Below are 22,205 nucleotides of genomic sequence, written 5' to 3'. Positions count from 1 at the left end.
ATAAACCTTTTCAGGGTTTTTTTTTTTTTTTGCATAGCTACCCAGAAGAGGGATAGCTAAGTCATATGGTAACTCTTTTAAATGATAGCTTTGATGAATAGAGTAATCTTGGTTGTAGGTCCTTGCTTTTCATAACCTTGAATATGTTGTGCCAATCCTTTCTGTCCTAAAAACTTTCTGTTGAGAAACCAGCTAACAGTCTTTGGGAGCTCCCTTTTAGGTAACCAACTGCCTTTTTCTTGCTGCTTTTAAGATTTTCTCTTTGTCTTTAGCCTTTGCCATTTTAATTATGACATGTCTTGGTGTGGGCCTCTTTGGATTTATCTTGTTTGGGACTCTCTGTACTTCTTGGACCTGAATATGTGTTTCCTTTACCAGTTAGGGAAATTTTCCATCTTTATTTTTTCAAATAGGTTTTCAATTTCTTGCTCTCACTCTTCTCCTTCCAACTTCCCCATGATGTGAATGTTGGTATGCTTGAAATTGTCCCAGAAGCTCCTTACACTATCCTAATTTTTTTCACTCCTTTTTTTTTTTTTTTGCTATTCTGATTGGGTGTTTTCTGTTTATTTATATTCCAAATTGCTGATTTGATTCTAGCTTCATGTGCTCTACTGTTGATTCCCTGTAAATTATTCTTTGTTTAAGTTACTGTATCCTTCATTTTTTACTGATTCTTTTTTATGGTTTCGTGTCCTTTTTTATGATGTTAAGGTTCTTACTAACTTCCGTCAGCATCCTTATAATTATAGTTTTGTCTTCTGTATCTGGTAGTTTGCTTGCCTTCATTTCATTTAGTTCTTTTTCTGGAGATTTCTCCTGTTATTTTATTTGAGACTTGTTTCTTTGTCTCCTCATTTGGGCTGCTTCCCTGTGTTTGTTTCTATGTATTAGGTAGAGTTGTTACATCTCCCAGACTTGGGAGAGCAGCCTTGTGTAGTAGGTATCCTGGAGGGCCCAGTGGTACAGCCTCTCCATTCACCTAAGCTGGCACTTCAGTTGCAACACATTTGGGCTATGTGCACTGTCCTGTTGTAGTTGAGCCTTGATTGCTGTTGGCACACCATGGGGAGGGGTTGACCCCCAAGCCAATTGGTTATGAAGACTGGCTGCCACTACAGCAGAGGAACTGCTGTGCTGGGCCCAACCCCGGAGAACAGGACTCACTTTGGTGAGGCTTTGATGCCCACCAAGATTGCCCCTTGAATGTGTTACTCATGGACATGGTAGGGTTGTAATCCAGCGTGTCTGAAGCTGTCTACCAGGTGCACTGGTTCTGGGGCCTTCTGGAAGGTGCAAGGTCAGCCACTGCTTGTGCCATGTACAGGGCCACCCAGAAAGGGCTACAGAGTGATCTGCAGATGATTGCTATTTGTGCTGGGCTTGGAGGTGCCCAGGAAAGGACAACCTATGAACCAAGGCTGACTCCTGCTAGTGCTTGGGCTGGGGCTGCTTAGCAAGAGGTATGAGGTATGCAGAGGCCAGATGCTGCTTGTTTGAGAGATTTTAGAAAAATCTGAAACATGAACTGAAGAGGCTACTTGTATAGAAATGCCCCTGGAAACATCTTGGGTGGGCCTACAAGCTGGGTGGGGCGAGGTCTCAGGGAATTGGCAGGACAGGGTGAACAGTGCTAGCAGGGTTGATAGAGACTCAGATATTGGGTCCACCTGCTGGCTCTGTGGGCGGAGGGCTCAGCTAAGGAACAATGGCCTCTGCCAGCAGTTTTGAGGCCAAACAATTCAGTTCTTCCCCTTATTCCCTGGCACCTTTAAAGCTCCTGCCCCAATGCTGGAGCTGAGAGCTAATGAGTGCAAGAAGTCTGTGCTCAGACCCATTAAGAGGAACACCTGGGACTTGAGAAGCCCTCTGTGTCCCTCAGGCACAATCCTTGCCTGTTTTCACAGCCAGAAGTTATGGTGACTGCTCTTCCCGCCATTGGAACTCCAGGCTGGGGGTTCTGATGTGAGGCTAGGACCTGTCACCATCCCTCAGGAGGGACTTCTGGAGCTGAGATATCCCTCCTAATTTTTAACCACCGCACATGGGTGTGGGACCAGCCTGCTTCACATCTCTGCCCTTCCTACTAGTCTCTTCCAGTCTTGCCTTGGTTTCTTCTTTATACCCTTAGTTATAGGACTTCCATTCAGGCTCTTCTGAATGATGGTTCTGTAGCTTAGTTGTAATTTTGATGTGGTTATGGGAAGTATTGAGTACCATATTTACCAACACCACCATCTTGACTGAAAGTCCTGTTTTACTTTTTAAAAAGATTTTAACTTACCTCTCTGCCCACAAGAGAATAGCACTCTCAATTTAATTAAACACCGAATAGAAGATAACCTCTTAGAGGCTTTTCTTGTACGTTTCATTTTGATAGCCGCTATTACATAGGACATGTTTAATGTCATACTCTACATTTTATGGTTTATTAAGAAGTATGTCTATTGTTTTTATCATATTTTAATGGGTTTTTAAGGCTTAATCCCTTAATCTTTATTTACTAGGCTTTCAGTATTTTTTTAAACATCAGAATTATTTGGAGCAGGAGGGTTGTGGAAGGAAGTGACTAAAAAGATGAGTGAATAACCTATTAAAGTGAAAATAGCTTCCAGGTAACTGGACATATTCTAATTATCAACTAAAGCCTTAGCAAAAATATATTGGCTTCAGATTTATTTTACTATATTCATTTTCTGAATCCTTTTGGTGTTTTTACTGTGTGCAAAGGCATTTAATGGAAAATAATGAATTCAGCAATACATGGGGACATTGCAGTTAAACCTTTTGCTGGATCTTTACAAAACATTGCTTTTCATAAACTGTTTTCTTAACAAGTCATGTTGCCTCTCAGTGGGATTTGTACAGTTTAGAGCATACGCTACCCAACTGGCCCCAGATGGAAAATACACTCTTGAAATTGGATGGTTTTTTAAGTGTAGCCCTCTACAGCGTTCTCAAAGGGAAAAAAACAGATTGAACATAATTCATTTAGTAGCATGGCCTATAATTCCCTCTGCATCTTATGTATTTAGATGTTTTTGCTTTTGGCAGTAGAATTTTTCTAATTTAATTAACTCATTAGCGTAGGCAGATGACACAGTGTGAAAATTCTTTTCCCTAGTCACTTATCTAACTGTTCTTCCAAACCACTGGGGTTATGTGCACAACTTATTTATTTTTAAAAGTTATTTATTTATCTGTTTCATTTCTATACTGACTTCCCCTAAGAGTTTATGGGCAACATGTAGACACTTCATGTAATGAACTAGAAACCTTTCTACAGTGATAAATGGAGAAGAGGCAGAGAAGGGAACTAAACAGCAGGGAAAATCTTTATGAAGAAAAACTGGGAGAGAAAGAACAGATGGTTGGAGAAGGGCAGCCACAGCTGAAATGCTTATCCTGGTCCAAACCCCTGCCATCCTGCCTCTTAGTTTTTGGTTCATACACTGTAAAAATGTAGCAATAGTTTGTGCCTGGAAATCAGCTGAAAATACTTCAAATGACAATAAAGGCAAGTTTACCAGGATTATACAAACAGAAAGTGAAACTCCTTTATGCTACAATCATTAATTCATTTATTTATCTCTTTTTTAAATTTTTGCTGTGAATATATAAATAATTGCTTCCATTTAGATTTTAAACTTTCTTGAAATTTGAGGATATGTATTTCACATCTTCTTTCTTTCATTCTTTGTTCATCCCTTTTCTTTTTCTCCTCTTCCTCCTTCTCCTTCCTCTTCTCCCCTCCTTCTTTTCTCCTCTTCCTTCCTCTTCCCTCCCCCTCCCTTCTCTTCTTCTTTAGAGCCTAATGTGGAACAAAATAAATATTGAATAAATACTACTGAATTCTGATGGGAAAGAATTCTGTTGTGTGACACCTAACAGTCATTGAGCATCTACTCCATTATGTTAAAGCAGGCATCATTTTAATCCTCAGAGCGGTTTTGTTAAGGTGATTGCTGTTGTTATTCTCTTAATTTTATCCATAAGGAAACTTAAACCAAAATGTTAAATTGCTTAAGGTCACTAATATTGCTCAAATGTCACAGAGCTTTCCAGTGAAAGCATTTCACTTAGGATGTCTAGGATGCTGCTACCCAAAATGATGGTGATGTGGGATAGTCAGGCTTGATGGAGTTCAAGCATTAGCAAGGGAGTTTCTTTGCACTCATGCTGAGAGACACAGCCCCCAGTTTCTGTAGCAAATAAGTAGGCATGGGGTAACAGAAAAGGCGGGCACTGAGTTGTGCATTTTAAAAAGGTAAGTTTTGTAGTATGTGAATTATACCTCAATTGTAAAAAGATTTAAAAGATAAGGGTTTGAAATTACTGGATTTTGGACGTTTTAGAGGTTCCAAGAGTTTTCCCTGTCCTCCATTGCTAAGGAACAGAGTTCAAACTGATAGCAGTTTTTTAACTGTTTCAGTTTACCAAAGCTGCATGTTGAACAATAGCCAAGAGTCCCACACTCAGACTTTGCTGTATTCCCTGGTTCTCTGTATTGCAGGGGCTGTTTGTCTGGAAGGGGCCCTGGGGCAGTGATTTTAAGGGGTCTGACCAGCTTTTAAATCATCAGCTCTAAGTTACTGAACAGCATCTTGGGTGAGAGGTTTAATAAACATGAGTTCATGAAACCATTTTTTTAAAACCAGTTTTCATTATCAGGCAAAAAGTTCCTCTACTTCAAAGAGAAGAGCTGCTGCCACATCCCTAAGAGAGTTTTCCAGCCACGAATTTATCTAGTGAGGGTGGACACTGCATTTGGGGAGTATGTAAGCATTCAGTCTTCTCAGTCAGTGTCAGGGTGCGGTTAAGATTTAAATAGGCACACTATGGTTGAAAATCACATAATTTGGTATTTTTTATATTCATGTCCAGAATGGAGATGGCAGTTTTTCTGTCAACTCAGAGTGCATGTGCATACACGCAGGTGTGCACTCACACACACACTTACACGCACACATATACACATGCATGTGCACATCTACACACACACCTTTACCTGTTTACCTTATAAATGTGTGTATCAATTGCAGGTTATTGAGCCCATGTATCTTCCAGAAGGAAACTGTTGTGTGTATGTGTTAAAGTGTAAGGCAAGCCCTCTGTTCTCCCTTACATAGGCTGAAAAGATAGGGATGAAGAGATTGTAATACAAGGCTTACAGGAGTCTCAAATGTTCTGTTTGGTAGCTATAAGCAAGTCTTATAAATTTATAACCCATTTACCCTCCTGCTATTGGCACTTTGAAATGAGAGCAAGGTGCTCACGACGAAGAACAGTGTGGAGGAAAGAGGGAACAGGATTTGGAAGCTTTTGAGTCATGATTTTCTGGCTCTCTTATCTTTGGTATCAGACATTCTTTCCCTCATGCTCTAAGTTATGGCCTCATTCTGACTTTTTTTTGTACATTAGATATTTGTACATTAATTTGGAATCTAGATTTGATAGTTCTCTTATTCAACATTAGTTTCTGCACAAAGCAAAAGACCAGCAGGATTATTAGTGAGCCTGAGAGAATGGGGTGGGGGGAGGTGCTGATCCAAATAGTTTGTATCTAACATTTGTATTCTTTGGATTCCAAGTGTGCAGATTAAGAACTGTTAATAGTGGCTAAAAAAGGTAGTTGCTGCTGCCAACAGCTGCATTTCCCTCAGCCCTTGAGAAAGGGAAGGAGATCAAGAAAGGGGGCATACTTTCCCCTCAGATTGGTGCTCAGTTGGCTGCGTGTTGGAGTCATTCTGGGATCGTAAGGTAATAAGGACTCGGTGCCACTCTTAGTGATCCTGATTCCTTTGGTCTGGAGGTGAGTCTCAGCGACTCTTTGGGTAACTCTAATATGCAGCAAAGTTTGAGAACCACTTATCTAAGCAGTGGTTGCCAACCCTGGCTGCTGTCACCATGCTCTGGCACCTGGGGCCCCTGTCCCTAGAGATTACTCTGTCTGCAATGGGGCCTGCTTGTTGGTGTATTATACAAGCTTCCAGGTGATTCTGAGGAGCAGCCATTGTGGATCTCTGCTGAGCTGTCTTGTCAGGGACAGGAAACTCACTGCCCTTTTGATCTGTCTTTGGCATGCTCAATTCTTAAGTTGCTCTGTAGGATTTGTAGGTGCCAGTGTGGTGGGTTCTGCAGAGGACATGCTAGTGAGGCTGACAGAGTGTCTGTGCTCTGGATGCTACTGAGGCTGCAAACAGTCATATTTTACACTGTTTATTGCTTAATGAAGCTGACTGAAAAATACGTTGACTCTAGATGTGGAAGGGCTTTTTCATACATGATCTCATTGGAATCTTAAAATAACCTGTTGGGAAATGATTAGGAAATGTTGACTCACAGTAGTTAGGGACTGTGCTCAAATTTAAACTTACGTGGCAAAGAGGGCCGGGAGTCAAACCTTCCACTGTGTTTTGGCTCCACCATGTATCTCCATCTGCCCTGGCACTACTGTTAAAAATTTCAAAGCTGGGGTAGGGAACAGGGGAAGTAAAGGCAGAAATTGAGATGAAACAAACTGTTCTCAGAGTGTGCATGTAAGTGCATGTGTGTGAGCATGAGAATGTGTGTCTGCATGTGTGCAACTATGTGTGTGTGAGGAAATGTGCCTTTGGGATGTTATTGATACATGTTATTTGGTTATTGGAAATTATACCACTTATTAACGAAGTCTACCAAAAAATATTACTGACATCTCTAGGAGTATTGAAGGGCCTGTCTGCTGCTGAAAGGCCATTACTATCTGTGAGGAAAATTAAAGAGAATTTATTAAGTCCAGCTCAGATTTCTACAGATACCGAAAAATATTATTTTCATCAGCTAGAGGGAACTGTATGTGAGGGGAAGAGGAGATCAGCATCAATGACCATCAGTCAAAAATAGATGCTTAATATCCTGTCTTTCTCCAACTCTCTGACCATTTTCTTCCCATGCGAGGAGGGCGAGGCTTTCAACCCATCAGTCAGGGGCAGATATGTGTTCTTTATAAATAGAATTGTGAGAAGCTACAGAAAACACATGAACACAATGGGTTATAGTACTTTATAAGTGCAGACAGGGCCTAAGCAATAATTTTTAGGTTGATAATAGTTTTAAAATAATGGTAAAATGTGTTCTTTGAGGCTTGAGAAAGCCTGTATGTTTGACTAAAAAAAATAATTTCAGTGTAATAAATGTGTATAGCATTTCTTTGCTTTAGGAATGTTTATTGCTGCCCTGTTCTTTACATGTTCACAAGGACAGCTGCAAACATTCATTCATTTATTCACTCATGCAAACAACAAGTGCTCATCCAGTGTGTGCTAGGTTGGTACGCATAAGGTATTATACTATCTTAGGAGATCATGAGACATAAAATATTGTCTCTACTCTACAGGCACTTAGTCTTGGAGAATGTTTAAGTCCATGCCATTATTTCAGAAGGCTCACAAGAGGGAAGCCAGGAGCTGTACAAGGAAAGCTGGCTGCATGTCCAAAGGCGTCTCCATATGGGGTGTGCATCAGTCTTGTCAAGCCTGGAAATGAGAAACTACCCTAGATAGTTCAAGCAGAGAGGGATTTAATGCATGAAAAATTTTGTGACACTTTTAGAAGGGTTGAGGGAGCAAAAGGCATAGGGTGGTGGTACTCAAAGCCCAGAAGCTGTGGCTGCCTGTTCTTATGCTGAGCTGCTGCAGGTATCAGGAAAGTCACTGGAGCTTGTAGCCAACCACTATTGAAGCTGGTTGCCTGCAGCTGGAAGCAGAATGGCCGCTGCCTTCCTGTTGCCTTCTGATCTCTCACTGCCTTGACCTGACCAGCTGACTAAGAAATCTTAATATGTAGTTTGTATCTCTTGACCTGCAATACAGAGAAGAGTATGGTGGGGGCTGGTGTGGTGAAATCCAACAGCAAAATAACCAGTGGAGAGGGATAGGGTCACTCCCATAGCCACCCAGAGTTTTCTCTCAGTAGTTTAGACACAGAAATTTGATTATTACTACACTGGGCTGTGATAAGGCTTTGAAATCTGACCAAAATTAACTGTATGGACTGAAATGGATCCTTTGAAAATTCATATGTTGAAGCTCTAGCCCACAGTGTGACCAGATTTGGCCATCAGGACTTTTAGGAGGTAACTAAGGTTAAATAAAGTTTAAGAGTGGGGTTCTCATTCAGCAGGACTGGTGTCCTTATAAGAAAAGGAAGATACATCAGAATCATGTGTGCGAAGGAAAAGGCCACGTGAGGACACAGAGAGAAGGCAGCCAAATGCAAACAAAGGAGAGATGCCTCATCATAAACCAATCTTGTAGGCACCTTGATCTTCAACACCCAGCCTCCAGAACTGTGAAAAAATAAGCGTCTATGGTTTAAAGCACTTAGTCTGTGGTATTCTGTTATGGCAGTACAAGCTGACTAATGAACTAAGCAAATACCTAACTAAGGAGTATAAAGAGTCAGATGCCAAATTGCAAATTTGTACTAAAAATTTAAATTTCCAAAAGATTTTCTACTTATATTTGTTGGTCAGCACATTCTTCTCTAAGTAAACCTACATGGGAATCAAATAAAATTAGAAGATTGCTTAATGACAGTGTTCTTTGAACATGAGAATTTGCTGGATGATACAAATGGCCAGTGTAATACCAGAGTGTCATTGGGAGGTGACATATTCATTTCCTCTCTAGACTAGCAATCCTTGCTGGGTATGTGCGAGTAAGTATGAATGTACCTTTTCCCTGACAGGTGGAATGCATCAGCTTGCCTGACTTCTCCTTTGTGGATCCCTCCTCTTATTGATACATCCTGGTGCCACTTTTTTGGTGGGGAGGGAGGTGTTGCTTTGATCCTTTTGTGTGACTTTGATCTTTTCCATGATTGTCTTATGGTTGAATACACAAATTTTCAAGTTCTTGGGATGGGAGGTAGTACACACTTGGGCTGAGGTTTGGTCAGGACACACTGCTACATTTATACTGCCTGTTGTCATAGACCATGTCCTTCTGATTGGTCAGTCAATACTTGTGCTGTGTCAGTTGCTAAATGTTTTGAATGTCAATCTCTGCCTCTATTAATTGGCACCATAAAGTATAAAAAGAAATTGACCAGGTTAAGCTATACAGTCAGCCTTCCACATAGCGAAGTAGGGTATTTGAGAACTGTGAAAAGGATCCCTGTTTCCCAGGATGACAGCCTCATTAGCCTATTATAGAGTATAAAATCCAGTCACCAGAGTTGCTCCTTAATGAGTTTCTTCATATTTACCAGAAAGGATAACCAACATATCAAATGTTTAAACCTTACCTGCTATATGTTAGGCATTGCTTTTAAATGGACCATCTCATTTATCACCATACCAATCTTACTATGAAGGTCTTACTACTGTCATTTGACAGCTGAATCAACTGAAGCTTAAATAGGTCAAATAATTTGTTTAATGTTTTCCTCTAGTGAGGGGTAAAGTAGAAAATCAAACCTTAAGATTAAACATTGTGTTTAGAACAAACAAGTTCTCTTGGCCTACAAGACCCTGTGTGCATAGTTGTTCCTTATACCCTGGAACTTTTTCCACACATTCTCTTTCCAGCTTGCTTTGTTCCTGAGAAACTGTTCCCCTATTCTGGAACACGCACAACTTTCCCAGCTCCTTCCCAGCAGAAAGACTGGTCTCCCTGCCTGGCATGCTCTTTACCCTTATTTTATTCACATGGCTGGCTTCCACCATTACCATTCTATTTAAAATATTCTCCCCTTTCACCTACTCGACACTGTTACACCACATACTGGGGATTATTTCCTTCAGAGCAGGTACCTATCACCTCTTGGAGTTATTTGCTTGTTTATTTATTTTCTGTATCCTCCCAATAGAATGTCAGTTTCATGAAGACTCTCTTATACATGGCTGTGTCATTAACTTCTAAGTACTGGGTCTTCCGTAGTAATCACTGAGTAAATACATGCTAAATATCCAAAGATTATCTGTTGTGACTTATCAACCCTGAGGCTCTTTGGATTAAGATTTAGGAGGCATGTTTTTGATGCAGGAGGAAATCTCAGTAGCTGAGTAGTCCCTCTGGTTGGACTCAGTATTACGGAGAGTATTCCTAGCTACCAGTACATCCAGTCACTGAGATGAGGAGGGGGCTGCAAAATGGGTGGGAATAGCTGAACATGGGAAAGATGAGCCCCCAGAAAAATTTCAGTTGACCAGTAGTTTTGCCTATAGTAATAGTACAGAGCTAATTTAATTCTGGAAAAATGCTTCTGAGAGTTTATTTTTAACAATTACTAAAAAGCAGGTATTAAGAACTTACTATATTTAAAGAACTGTTCTAGGTGATGATGGTGATTAATAAGTTAAGTCCCTAAAGACTTGTATGAAACTTGGGAGAAAAAGATGCCAAATGGAGTGACTAGGAAGGTATTGTGAAGGAGATGGGACCTGAGCCAGGCACTGGATCAAGGGGAGGAATAGACCAGTTGGAGGTGAGAGGTATGATCAAAAGCGTGGTCTGAGGAATGTGCCTAGTGTGTTTGGGATTGTAAAAGACTAGCTGGCAGGAAGTAGACCTTGAGCATAATGTTGGAAAATGTGGATTTTGTCCTGAATTCAGAATGGACTCCTAGGAGTTTCTGTGTGGATTAGTAATGAATTAAATTAATGTTTCTGAAAAATGAGAGATGGACTGACTCAGATGGAGGAGGGAACCTATGGCTGGAAAAGGGGCCCATCAGTTTTCTGCAATTGAACAAAATTTGGGCAGACTCTGTCTCAGCCACAGCTGTCTTAACTCTCTTCCTGGTGGAGGAAATCAGGAGAAAGGGTCCACATGCTGTATGTGGGCTGAAAAGTAGAGTCTGTTGCATCCTCTTCAGAGATGGAGCAGTTGAGGGAGTTGTAAAAAATATTTCTTTTCAGTTTTATTAAAAACTGATTGGTATAGAAGTTTAGCTCTTCTATCTCAGCAGTACATTGGCTATGTGTTTTGTGTAGAGTATGAGCATTTCTGTATCTCAAAGTGCCTCTGAATCATCAAAGACATTAAATTATGTCACTAGTATTTAAGGTTAACTGGTCTGTAATGTGATCTGTGTATAATTATAACTTACATACTTGTAGGTTATAATTCACTGCCTTTAAACCATTTTTACATACATCATTTGATTGCTTTTGATTGCAGTTGGGTAACATAAATTTTAGAGAGGTTCAATGACTTGTTCAAGGTCACTTAGCTAATGACAAGGAAAGCCTAGACTCCAACCTATTTTTTTTACTTTGAGCCTTTTACATCTTTGTGAAAACTAGGCGCTAGTGCTTAATACATATGATACATCCTTACTAACCGAAAATACTTAATAATTTTAGAACAACTAATCTTAGTGGAGTACAGGGATTAACTCTATCTCATATGGTAGAATGCAGTGGGTGTTCAAATAATCATTGAAAATAATGATGTCTATTTCCACAATTCTTTCTGAATTAACCTGTCCCAAAGGAAATGTATCCAGTAGTGTTCCTCCAATATGTTTAAATTAAATATTTTTAAATTAAATGTTGACAATATTATTTGTTTTAGTTTTTCCTCATTGGGTTTTGGGCTCAACAATTCTTGGTTACGGAGCGTGGGTTTGTCAGTTTGCTCTCATGGAATTTGCAGACAGCATCTATGTGCACAATAACAGAATGATTCTGGCTGGTAGAGGACGAGTATGGAGCAAGTGTGGCATGAAATGGACTGTTTGCTTTTTTCTGCAGTCTGCTGATTCAACCTGCAAACCAATTTCCCAATACCATGAGCAAAACCTATAAAAACACAGGGGCCTCTATAAAGATGACTCTGATATTTGCAACCTGGAGAGGTTTTTGGAATTGAGGGAGCTCAGTTCTATACTTATTATTTAGGCCTGGGTATTTTTGGCTTCAGCACTTGTCCCTGGTTATAAAGTTAAACACAAGGGTCTAAACACTGTTCACTTGGATAGTGAAAAACATGTTCACTTTTTGCAGTGACCCTGAAAACAGAAGGGGAATTCTTATAAATCACAAAGGAAAATAAATAACTTCACCCATGGAGGGAAAGAGACAGCTTGAGAAAAGGGACTTTGGAAAAAGGCTGTCTCTAGACAGCAGTCTTGTGGTAAGTACTAAATATTCATTTACCACTCTATATGTTTTGGCTTAAAATGCATTATTCTTTGACTGTTATTTCCTGAAGCCTGTGCTTTTCAAACCTCTATTTCAGTTACCCCATTAGCAATATCCCCTGGGATTTTGTTTCATTTATTTTTTACAGAGTCAAAAGCCAGTAAATTATTGGAATGTTTGTATAGTGTCTTAATAGGCAAATGTCATAATCTGTCAACATTAAATATAATTACATTAATTCCAGCCAAAGTAGACTTTAACCTATACAAAAACACTACTGTACAGCTGATGCCAGATGCCAAGCCTATATATAGTTGTTCCATCACCCATTTATCTTAACATTTGAGATAAGTTGAACAAGAACTCAACACAGCTTCAATTATTGAAGAGCAAAGGAACTCTGAGATCTTCCTAGGTATGTAAATTAATTTAATTGTCCATAAGCTTTCCTCTAAATGTTTTAATACTGATGAGCATCATTCTTAACCACTTGGTTGGGTTTACTTTTGTGTATGAGAATCTGGTTAGTCCAGACTAAATGGTCCAGGATTAGACTAAACCATTGATTTTTGAACGTTGGTCACTCTTTCAGAGTCACTGAGCTAAGAGGTGCAGGCACCTCTTTGATTCTATAACTCCTATAAACAGAGCAACAAATCAAATCAAGCAAGTCACTCCTTTCCCTTTTGCTCATGTCCTGAAATAGAAATTAGCTTAGCTCCTTTGTTTGCATGTTTTGTACCCTCAGCACCTGGCCCAGACTCTGGATCAGAGTAGGTGCCCAGTAATATTTTTGTTGGGTTGATTTATCAGTTGCACTTTTCCAATTCTGCTGTTATAGGTCCTACTCTGCCAATGTACAGATTAGATATTTATCCCATAACTGCTGAGGTTTCATATCACAAAGTGTTCACTGGTGCAAGTTTCTGGGGATTGAGAAAAGGATCGCATTAAACTTTTTGGTCTAGTTCTTTTTTTCTTATTAGGGGCAACTTCTATGTCTCTGTGGGCTATGCACTGAGCAGCATTTCTTCGGAGACTAATAACTTTAATAGTACTTTGTTCTCTTCCCAATGGTTATGTCTTCTCATCTCTTATGTTTTTCTATTTCCAGATAGAATGTGGTGAAAATTTGTGTGTTTCTGTGTGTGTGTGTGTGTTTATATTTATTCCTTTTGCAATTTCTGGGGAGTTAGGATAAAAAGATGATTTCTCAGCCTATCCTTTGGCAAAGAAAGTGCTTCTTTGCATGTACATATCAACCTGCCATTGGGGTCTGTCTTACGCCCAGGGGACAGAGGTGCCCATATAACATGATATGAGCAACACAGGAAAGGTTCTCTTTATCCCCAAATTCCAGTCTCTAAAGTCCTAATTCTGCCTTCCATACCAGAGAATATGCAAAGACCCTATCAAAGAAAGCATGCTAAGCTAATGTCTTTCAATAATTCATAGTAGCACTCATTAATAAAAGATCTTGAATCACTCCCAAATGTCATCCAGATGAGCAGAGTTTTGTTGAGGGAATTGGCAAACAAAAAGACACAGAATACAAAGTGCTGGAATGCAGGGCTGGGTTGGGGCAAGTAGGGAAGGAGGAAGTGGATTAGTATGAAGGCATTGGGTACCTGAAAATCAGAGAGGAGGAAACAGTGTAACTGAAGTCTTTGCCCATACTTATATTTTATTTAGTGATATATTTGTGAGCATAAATCAAAGCCCATCATATTACTAGTGCTAGCTGGGAGCCCTAGACCAAGCTTGAGTTCCCATTGACATAAGGCACTGCCCTGAGTCATGTGGGGGCTGTAATATGGTCTTGATTACAGCATGAAAGAACACTGTGAAACTGAGAGCTTGTTGCTTGGCACCACCTAAGAAACATAATCGTGTTAAATCTCCCTAAATGATGCTTAGGAGACTTTATACACTAGAGAAATATCCTTCTTGTTTTCTAGAGGCAGTTAAGTGTTACATCTACATGTGCGTATTGGGAAAATCCTGAAAAATATATGCTCACCTATGACTATGTGTCCCAGTATATGGGGGTGGTTACATGCTATTCAATGTTATACTATTAGGCTGGGAGATTATAATTTTTTCCTCTGTTTCAGTATTATGTTTTTTCCTCATATAAGATACTGTTGCTGGGACAATGACAACAAGAGTACTCTTTTTTAGTTGGTTCTTTGAGCATGAGATCCATTGAAATCCCCTTGAATGAAGTTTGTTGTGACTGTGAGAAAGAAATGAAGGAGGAGGTGAGATCAAAGCTGACTGATCTGTAAAGGGCTTGAACCTAAGACTTGGCCCTCCTTTTGGCTCCGTGCTGAAATCATACAAATAACTAAGCAAGGAGGACACAAGGGTGGTCTAGAAAAGGGTTTCCAGGAAATACAAGAAAAAAAGTAAGAGACACTCAGCATCATATAACTCACTCTTCATTCCCAAGGCATGCTTACTTTATTTTACTTTGTTCTAGTTTATATTATTTTTTAAATCATTGACTACTAAATTGGGAATGGTTTATTCAGTCCTCTCACTTTGAAGAAGTAGTTAATAGTCTGCAAAGTTAGATGCTTTCGCTGAGGTTATACAGGATGCCAGGATACAACCAAGAGTAGAACTGAGTCCTCCTACCTGTCACTTCAGTTCTTTGTCTCTCACTATATGCATATTACCCTGGAAGAGAAGATGTCTTTTTGGAAACAGACTAGGGGAAAGAGAAACATTAAAATCTTTTCTTGAAATTCCAGTGCTGTAATCATTATGATCCATATTTTTGAGAGTGAGGATACCTAGAGGTAGTTTCCACTTTCAGATTTTGCAGGAAATAATTCCTCATAATGCACTGCAAGAATAAGGTACTATTTAACTTCATTACACTCTTTATTTTACATAATCAAATCATGAAGTGTCTAGTAGAAATATAGCTTTCTCAAAACAGCTTTTAAATTTTTAGGTTGGAGGAATCACAGAATAAATAAACTCATGTTCAGATACTAAAGAAAACTTCTGATTGGGGGTTGTGAATTTCTAGTTCCTTCAATTTTGCTTTCAGGACATGACACGGGAGAGTTTGAGTGAGTGTGAGTGAGTGTGTGTGAATGTGTGTACATTGGTAACGCTGAAGTATTCTTTGATGTTTATGTTTTTTTCCCAACAAATCACCCTTTTTAAGAAGAAAGGGACAGGTAAGTGAAACCAAAATGAAAAATATGTTTCAATGTGGGGGGTAAAGGCCCTGAGAGAAAGACAAGTGACTGCCAGTGTGCCTCCGGCATTAGGAGTATGCCCTGAATAGCTGCATATTGATGGCAAGTACAGTCTTCTCTCTGATAACAGAGAGAAATTTTCACCCCAGAAATCAAGGCCTCTTCTTGATCTAAAGCTGTTCAGCTCACTCCAGGATGTTTTTTGATCAGTAAAAGTCAGCATTACACACTATGCTTTTTTATTTGCAAGAATCATTCCCAGGCTTCATGTACAGCTATTTGACATGTGTAGCTATTTAACTGATGAGAAGGTTGGGGAGTGAGTTATCTTTTTTACCAGCTCACATTTCAATTGAAAACATTCTCTTTTAATCGAAGGAAAAATTACTTTTTGCTTTTAAGCACACATGTTAGTAGCAGTTTCTCTTATGAATGATGTATTCCTTTGTGGTGTTCCCATCCCTTTGTCCCCACCAAAAGAGAGACAAATGTTGGCCATGCTAGACCCTCAGCTATGATAGCTGTGCAGTTTTGATAGACTTGTAGGAGCAGGAAAGGCCCCACAAAGGTCCTTCAATTCATCCTTCATCCTCTTGATGGTTTACATCCGAATCATTAGAGTAATTAGGCCTTCCATAGGCATGCATGAATTAAGCCAATCAACAAGGACTTTTGAAAATCTGCTTTATATTTAAGGTGTTTTAGTAGGTGTGGGATGTGTTGGATAGTTGCCATTATCCCCTCCAGAACCATGCCATTCTTCTGTACCTGACGGTGCACTCCTGGAGGATGTAGCACATCGATCTTGTCAAAAGGATCTCTGGTTTTCTGGTTGGGTTTGGCTAAAGGGAGGACCTAGCAGGATGTCAGAATTTGGAAGGTGAAAGAAGTCAAGGTCATTGTTTCCCTCTTCTCTTCCTGCCTGGTCATGGACCATGGTAACTGGGCTCCTCTGCCTATGATCACAGCTTTTGCTGGGCAACCTCTCACACAACCCTCGTTATAGTCATAATCACAGCTCTTGCTGTGTTCTGGCACTTCTGTGTCCCCACGCCTCTTCCAGGATTCTTGGTACTAATGACTGTTGGGTGTTGCCAGCCTGTCTCATGTATGTTTGCTTTAGATCTGCCAACAGTTTAATTCCTTTATCAAACTCTCCTCAGTTAGATGTTTTGAGGGGGGCCATCTCCTTCCTGCAGGGTACTCCGACTGATATAAGGAGATACTCCTTCTCAAAGTATTTATATTTTATTTGTGGAAGCTGACCTAATATGCAGGCAACATAATGTAACTTGGAGGAGGTAAACAGTGTGATGCTGACAGTGATAAGAGCTAGGATTATTGTGGGAGATGGTAAGGAGGAACCACGAAGGAGCTATAGTTAGAGCTGTGCTTTGAAGCAATAGAGAGAATTTTCTAGGTAAGAATTAGATGGAAGAGAAGAAAGATGTAACCCAACGATGTTGTCTTATACCCCTGGCGACAACTCTTTACATCACTGAACTACTTTTTTTCCCCTGGGAAACTTCTTTCATATACCAAATTGTGATGGTTAGTTTTATAGGTCAACTTGACTCTGTGGCCTAAGGCATGCCCAGATAGCTGGCAGAATGTTATATCTGGGTGTGTCTGTGAAGGTGTTTCCAGGAGAGAATAGCATTTGCATTGGTAGACTAAGGAATGAAGATGGTGGTTACCTATGCAGGTGGGTATCATCTCATCTGTTGAGGGCCTAAATATAGCAGAAAGGGAAAGGATGGGTGAATTTGCTTTCTGCACCAGCTGGCATATCTGTCTTCTCCTGTCCTCACACATTAGTTCTCCTGGTACTTGGGCCTTTGGACTTTGATGGGAACTTGCACCTTGTTCTTAAATGGCCTTTGCATTTGCACTGGAAATACAGCACCATATTTCCTGGAGCTTCACCCCTCAGGCAAATTATGGGATTTCTCAGCCTCATAATCACATAAGCCAGCCTCAAAGCAGGGATCATCAACATCCGTAAAAGGCCAAAGAATAAATATTTTAGGTTTTGAAGGTCAAATGAGCAGACACAAGTACTCTGCTGTTGTAGTAGTTGTAGTAGGAAAGCAGCCACAGACAATAGATGAATAAATAGGTGTGACTTATATTCCAATAAAACTTAATTTTCAAAGACAAGCTGCCTGCTGGATTCTAACAGATACCTGCCCACCATAGAGTAATGGGAAGCTTGAAAGTGCAGGTTCACTTTTTCTGAGTGTTAACTTTCTGAGTAGTGACTTGTGTCTACTTTCAGGATATGCAATACACTCAGGCAGGCAAAGGAACAGGTTTAGACTGTTAAGCAAAGATGCATGAACCCAACTGGCAAGAGGTTGAGCATAGGGGAATAGTTTAGAAAGCTCAGAACTCACTGAGACTTTTTCTAAACACAAAATAGGGGCATTGTGGGTGTTGCTCAGTGTAGCCAGTGGATTGTGAAAACTATGAAAAACTCTAAATCTTGCCATGCTTCAGGTATGCTTGTAGCCTCCTTTACTCTCTTGGTGCTGCACTTACACCACCCCTCACCACAGAGATGATGTACAGAGCACAAACTACCAGCTTGCTAGAGAACGCTTCTAGCTATCAAGTCCAAGCTGCCTTTGACCCTTTCTACTATGTAAAGTTAGGTTTACTGAGTGCCTCTGACCATTGGGCAAAGGCCAAACTGTCCAGTGGATAGCCTGACCTAGGGCACAGGTGGCAAACACAAGACCCAAGGGCCAAATCTGGCCCTCCACCTTGTTTTATCCAGCCCATTTCTACCTGGTGGCAGTGCCAAGTTCTTGCTTTATTGTTAAGGAGTAGTTACATTTATACAGTCCTAAAGTTACATTTGGCTCTTTGAAGGCAACCATGAGGCTGATGTGGCCCCCAGTTAAAATGAGTTTGACACCCCTGTTCCAGGGTATCAGTATTGTTTAAGATTTCCCAAGTAAGCATTAAGAGAAGGAGGGTCAAGGAATGAGAGGGAGCTTTTCACTCTACAACTGCTTCTTTACCCCTAACAGGGTTATTATCCCAACCATTTCCTGATATCCTAAAAAGAACAGAAACCATTACCTAGAGCCAGATGTTGGAAGTTTGGTGGTGTTTGAGGATTCAGTCAAGGCCTCTTTTGGAAAAAAAAACAAACAAACAAGTGGAGAAAACACCAGCTTTAGCCCAGGCTAGCAACTTTCCCAAAGTGGCATGCTGAATCTTTGACTATTCTCCCTTAAAAGTGGGAAGTGGGAAAGTTATAAAAGTGTCTTGTTCCCAAATGACTATTTACCTAGTGAATCTGTTCACCAGCCTCACTGAGCCCATTGTGGAAGATCAAGAACATGCTGGATCCCCTCATTTACATGATGGAATACTATACAGCAGAGAGAAAGAAAAAGTTCCTACCCTTCGCGTCAGCATGGGTGGAACTGGAGAGCATTATGCTAAGTGAAATAAGTCAGGCAGTGAGGGACAAATACCATATGATCTCACCTTTAACTGGAACATAATCAACAAAAGAAAAAACAAACAAAATATAACCAGAGACATTGAAATTAAGAACAATCTGACAATAATCAGAGGGGAGGGGAGAGTGGAGAATGAGGGAGAAGCGTTTTCAGGAACTATTATAAAGGACACATGGATAAAACCAAGGGGGAGGGTGGGAACAAGAGAGGTGGGTTTGGCTGGGGTGCAGGGGAATTGTGGAGAGAAAATGCAGACAACTGTAATCGAGCAACAATAAAATAATGGAAAAAAATATGCTGGAGAAATGTCCTATCCAGCTGCCTGCCCTCCAGCAGTAAAGATCCCTGGGGGCTGTAGGTAGATTTGGGGTATATGGGCTGGGAGAAGGCAAGGGAGGCTTGGCCAGATGGGGAAAACCCACAGTGCCTGGTTGCTAAGGGTTATTATGGGGCTAAGGGTATATAGGTGGGATGAGATCAGAATCTGACAAGAACAGTGCTGGGAGGGAGCTTGATATTTGAGCAACACTGCTGCTGAGGACAGGGTCTGGATGGAGGGCAGGACAGAGGAGCCGGAGCAGAATATGTGTAAGCTGTGAGAATGTAATATGTCAACAGTGAGGGCTGACAGAGTTTAACATCAAAGCCATTTTAGCAAACAGCTCAGCATATTCAGGCAGAGAATCAGGCATTGAGTTGAGGCCAGAATGGCTTCCTTCCCTTAGTAATAATAGCTGAAATTTATTGAGGTTCACTCTGTAAAATTTATTGAGGCACTCTGCTCAATGCTTTACATAGAAAATGTCATTTAATACTCATGACAGCCCCTTAAGGTAGGGACTCTATTCCTATTTTACAAATGAGAAATCTGAAGCTTAGCAAGTTAATTAACTTCCTCAAGGCTATAGAATTGATGAGTGATAGAGTTGGAATTTCAGCTCAGGTCTGGCTTCAGACTATGCTGCCAGTGCATAGCTAGCAGTTTGGAGGCAGGAACCATTTCTATTCCAGTAATGGGGAGCTCCTCGCATGGGGCTTCCCAGTCTTGGAGAGCCCCAGGCTCAACAGGGCTAGAGGTTTACATGTGTATTAGCACAGCTACCATGGTTTTGCCTAGTGATGAGAGAGGCCAGACCTGATTTCATAAAGTAATTTCAAAGGAGGTGGGAGGGGGAGGTTTTACAAAGAAGAAAGAAGGTATTGGGTTGGCCAAAAAGTTCATATGTTTTTTCCATAAAATAAATGACACATTTTTTATCTTCACCAATAAATTTATTGCTAAGTTTATGGATATTTTGAGTATGTTGGCTATCTCCTGCATAATGTAACATTGATTTTTCTCAATTAATGTCACAATTTGATTGCTATCAACTTCAACTGGTATACCTAATCGTGGAGCATTGTCCAGTGAGAAATCTCCAGCATGAAGCTTTACAAACCACTTTGGATCTGTTTGATCTGCCACAGCACAAGTTTTTTTTTTTTTTTAAATTTCAATTGAACCCTGGCTGGCGTAGCTCAGTGGATTGAGTGCGGGCTGCGAACCAAAGTGTCGCAGGTTCGATTCCCAGTCAGGGTATATGCCTGGGTTGCAGGCCACGGCCCCCAGCAACCGCACATTGATGTTTTTCTCTCTCTCTCTCTCTCTCTCTCTTTCTCCCTCCCTTCCCTCTCTAAAAATAAATAAATAAAATTAAAAAAAATTTCAATTGCATTTTTACCTTTCCTGAAATAATAAAGCATAATATGCCAAAAACCTTCTGTACTTTTTCCATCTTCAATATTAAGATGGCTACATAGAAATTCACCAATTTTAATTTTTTTTAAATGCAAGCTGATACGACAGCTGTCACAATACAATCTAACAAAATTGTTTTTGAATGGAGTTAAAGACAACTAAGCACTGCTAGAGCCATCTCATGGAAGAGATCAAACAAACTTTTTGGACAACCCAATACATGCTGGAACTTGGTCTAGGACTGATATCTGGTCTCGTGTTTTTCTGATTAACCAGGTCTTGAAACCAACTTTAGAGATTCAAGTTTATAATAGTAGCATATATATAGTGTAATGTATGTAATATCACATATCTATAATTTTACATTTTTAGCATCATAAGGATTGATTGTAGTGTGTATGCATATAAGGTGGGATTATTGGCCAGAATGGGAGTAGAAAAGGAAGAACTGAGAAAGGATGACGGGGCACATCCAAAGTATAGCTAGATGTCCCCCAGCATGAATTCAGTTTATATCTTGAGTAACGGTCCTACCAGCTGGCTACACATTCTTTTGGCTGGCCCACTGACTAGTGGAGGTGAGTAAGGGGCCAACATCATCCCCCATTAGGAGATTCTCTCCAACTTGCCATTTGTTTGCTCACTACTTGCAACTGGTGCTGCATCCTCTCACATTGCCCAGAGAAATGTCTGCCTTCATTTTGGTGATGGCTTACCCTGAATGACTCTTTCCTTCCCTTCCTATTTCCTCCCTCTCACTATTGAAAACAAGGAAAACTGCCATCATAACCGTATTTCCCAGAGTTCTTATTCACCTGCCCTTTCCTGAGCTGCCCTAACACTTCTGGTCTTTGTCACCACGCTTACCACTTTGTCATATACCTGTCTACTCTAGAGCAGAGTTTATCAATCAAGGCACTATTGACATTATGGACCCTATATTTCTTTTTCTTTTTCTTTCTTTTTTTTTGTAGGGGGACTGTCCTGTACATTGTGGGTTGTTTAGCAGCATCTCTGGCTTCTACCTACCAGATTCTGATAGCACCCTCCCCTACTTGTGACAGCCAAAACTGTCTTCAGACACTGTCAGGTGTTCCCTGGGAAGCAAAATCAGACCTGACTGAACTGAACTGTAAGCCTCTAAAGGACATGAGACAAGTTATACTCACATTTGTGTCCCTGAAGTCTGACATATAGAAACACTCAGTGAAATGAATGGACCAGTGAGTGAGCTTACCAGTGAGTTCATGAGCTCAGTGCCTAGTAGCAGGTGATACTGGGTAAGGAGTAGAGGAGAACTATCTGGAGAAGGCACTGAAGGCTAGTTGGGAAGGTTGGAGAGGGTAGATGACACGCTGCTTTTCAGTTTTGAACAAAGATGATTCTAGTGTGCATAAAGATTTTTGTTTTTCATCAGAAATTGTTAACATGATATCTGGATCTCCTTAAGTCCCAAGGTGCTTGATAGGGCAAATTTATGAAAAAACCCTAAGGGTTTTAAATTCTCTGAAATATATTGTATTAGATTTTATGTGCATGTGGGCATTTTCCTAAGGAGCGAGTCTATGGGTATAATCAGATTCTCAAACATATCTATGGCCGAAGAATAGTTAGGTGGATTTACCTGCCTGTAGTCTAGCAATTGT

General features: G+C 40.4%; 1 protein-coding gene across 1 annotated transcript in view; it reads left to right on the top strand.

The window, feature by feature from the left end:
- NCKAP5 (NCK associated protein 5) overlaps positions 1–22,205 on the top strand; it is an 881,281-nt gene that overhangs the window by 39,265 nt on the left and 819,811 nt on the right. Inside the window, exon 2 of the mRNA XM_045826267.1 lies at positions 11,993–12,122. Coding sequence (XP_045682223.1) covers positions 12,054–12,122 — 69 coding nt within the window. The 5' untranslated portion in view covers positions 11,993–12,053. The remainder of the gene's footprint in view (positions 1–11,992; positions 12,123–22,205) is intronic.

This window comes from Phyllostomus hastatus, unplaced genomic scaffold, assembly GCF_019186645.2.
Source record: "Phyllostomus hastatus isolate PE091 unplaced genomic scaffold, TTU_PhHast_1.1 phas_scaffold_60, whole genome shotgun sequence".
NCBI lineage: Eukaryota > Metazoa > Chordata > Mammalia > Chiroptera > Phyllostomidae > Phyllostomus > Phyllostomus hastatus.
Note: the sequence above shows the minus strand (reverse complement) of the source record. Positions and strands in the feature narration are given on the sequence as shown.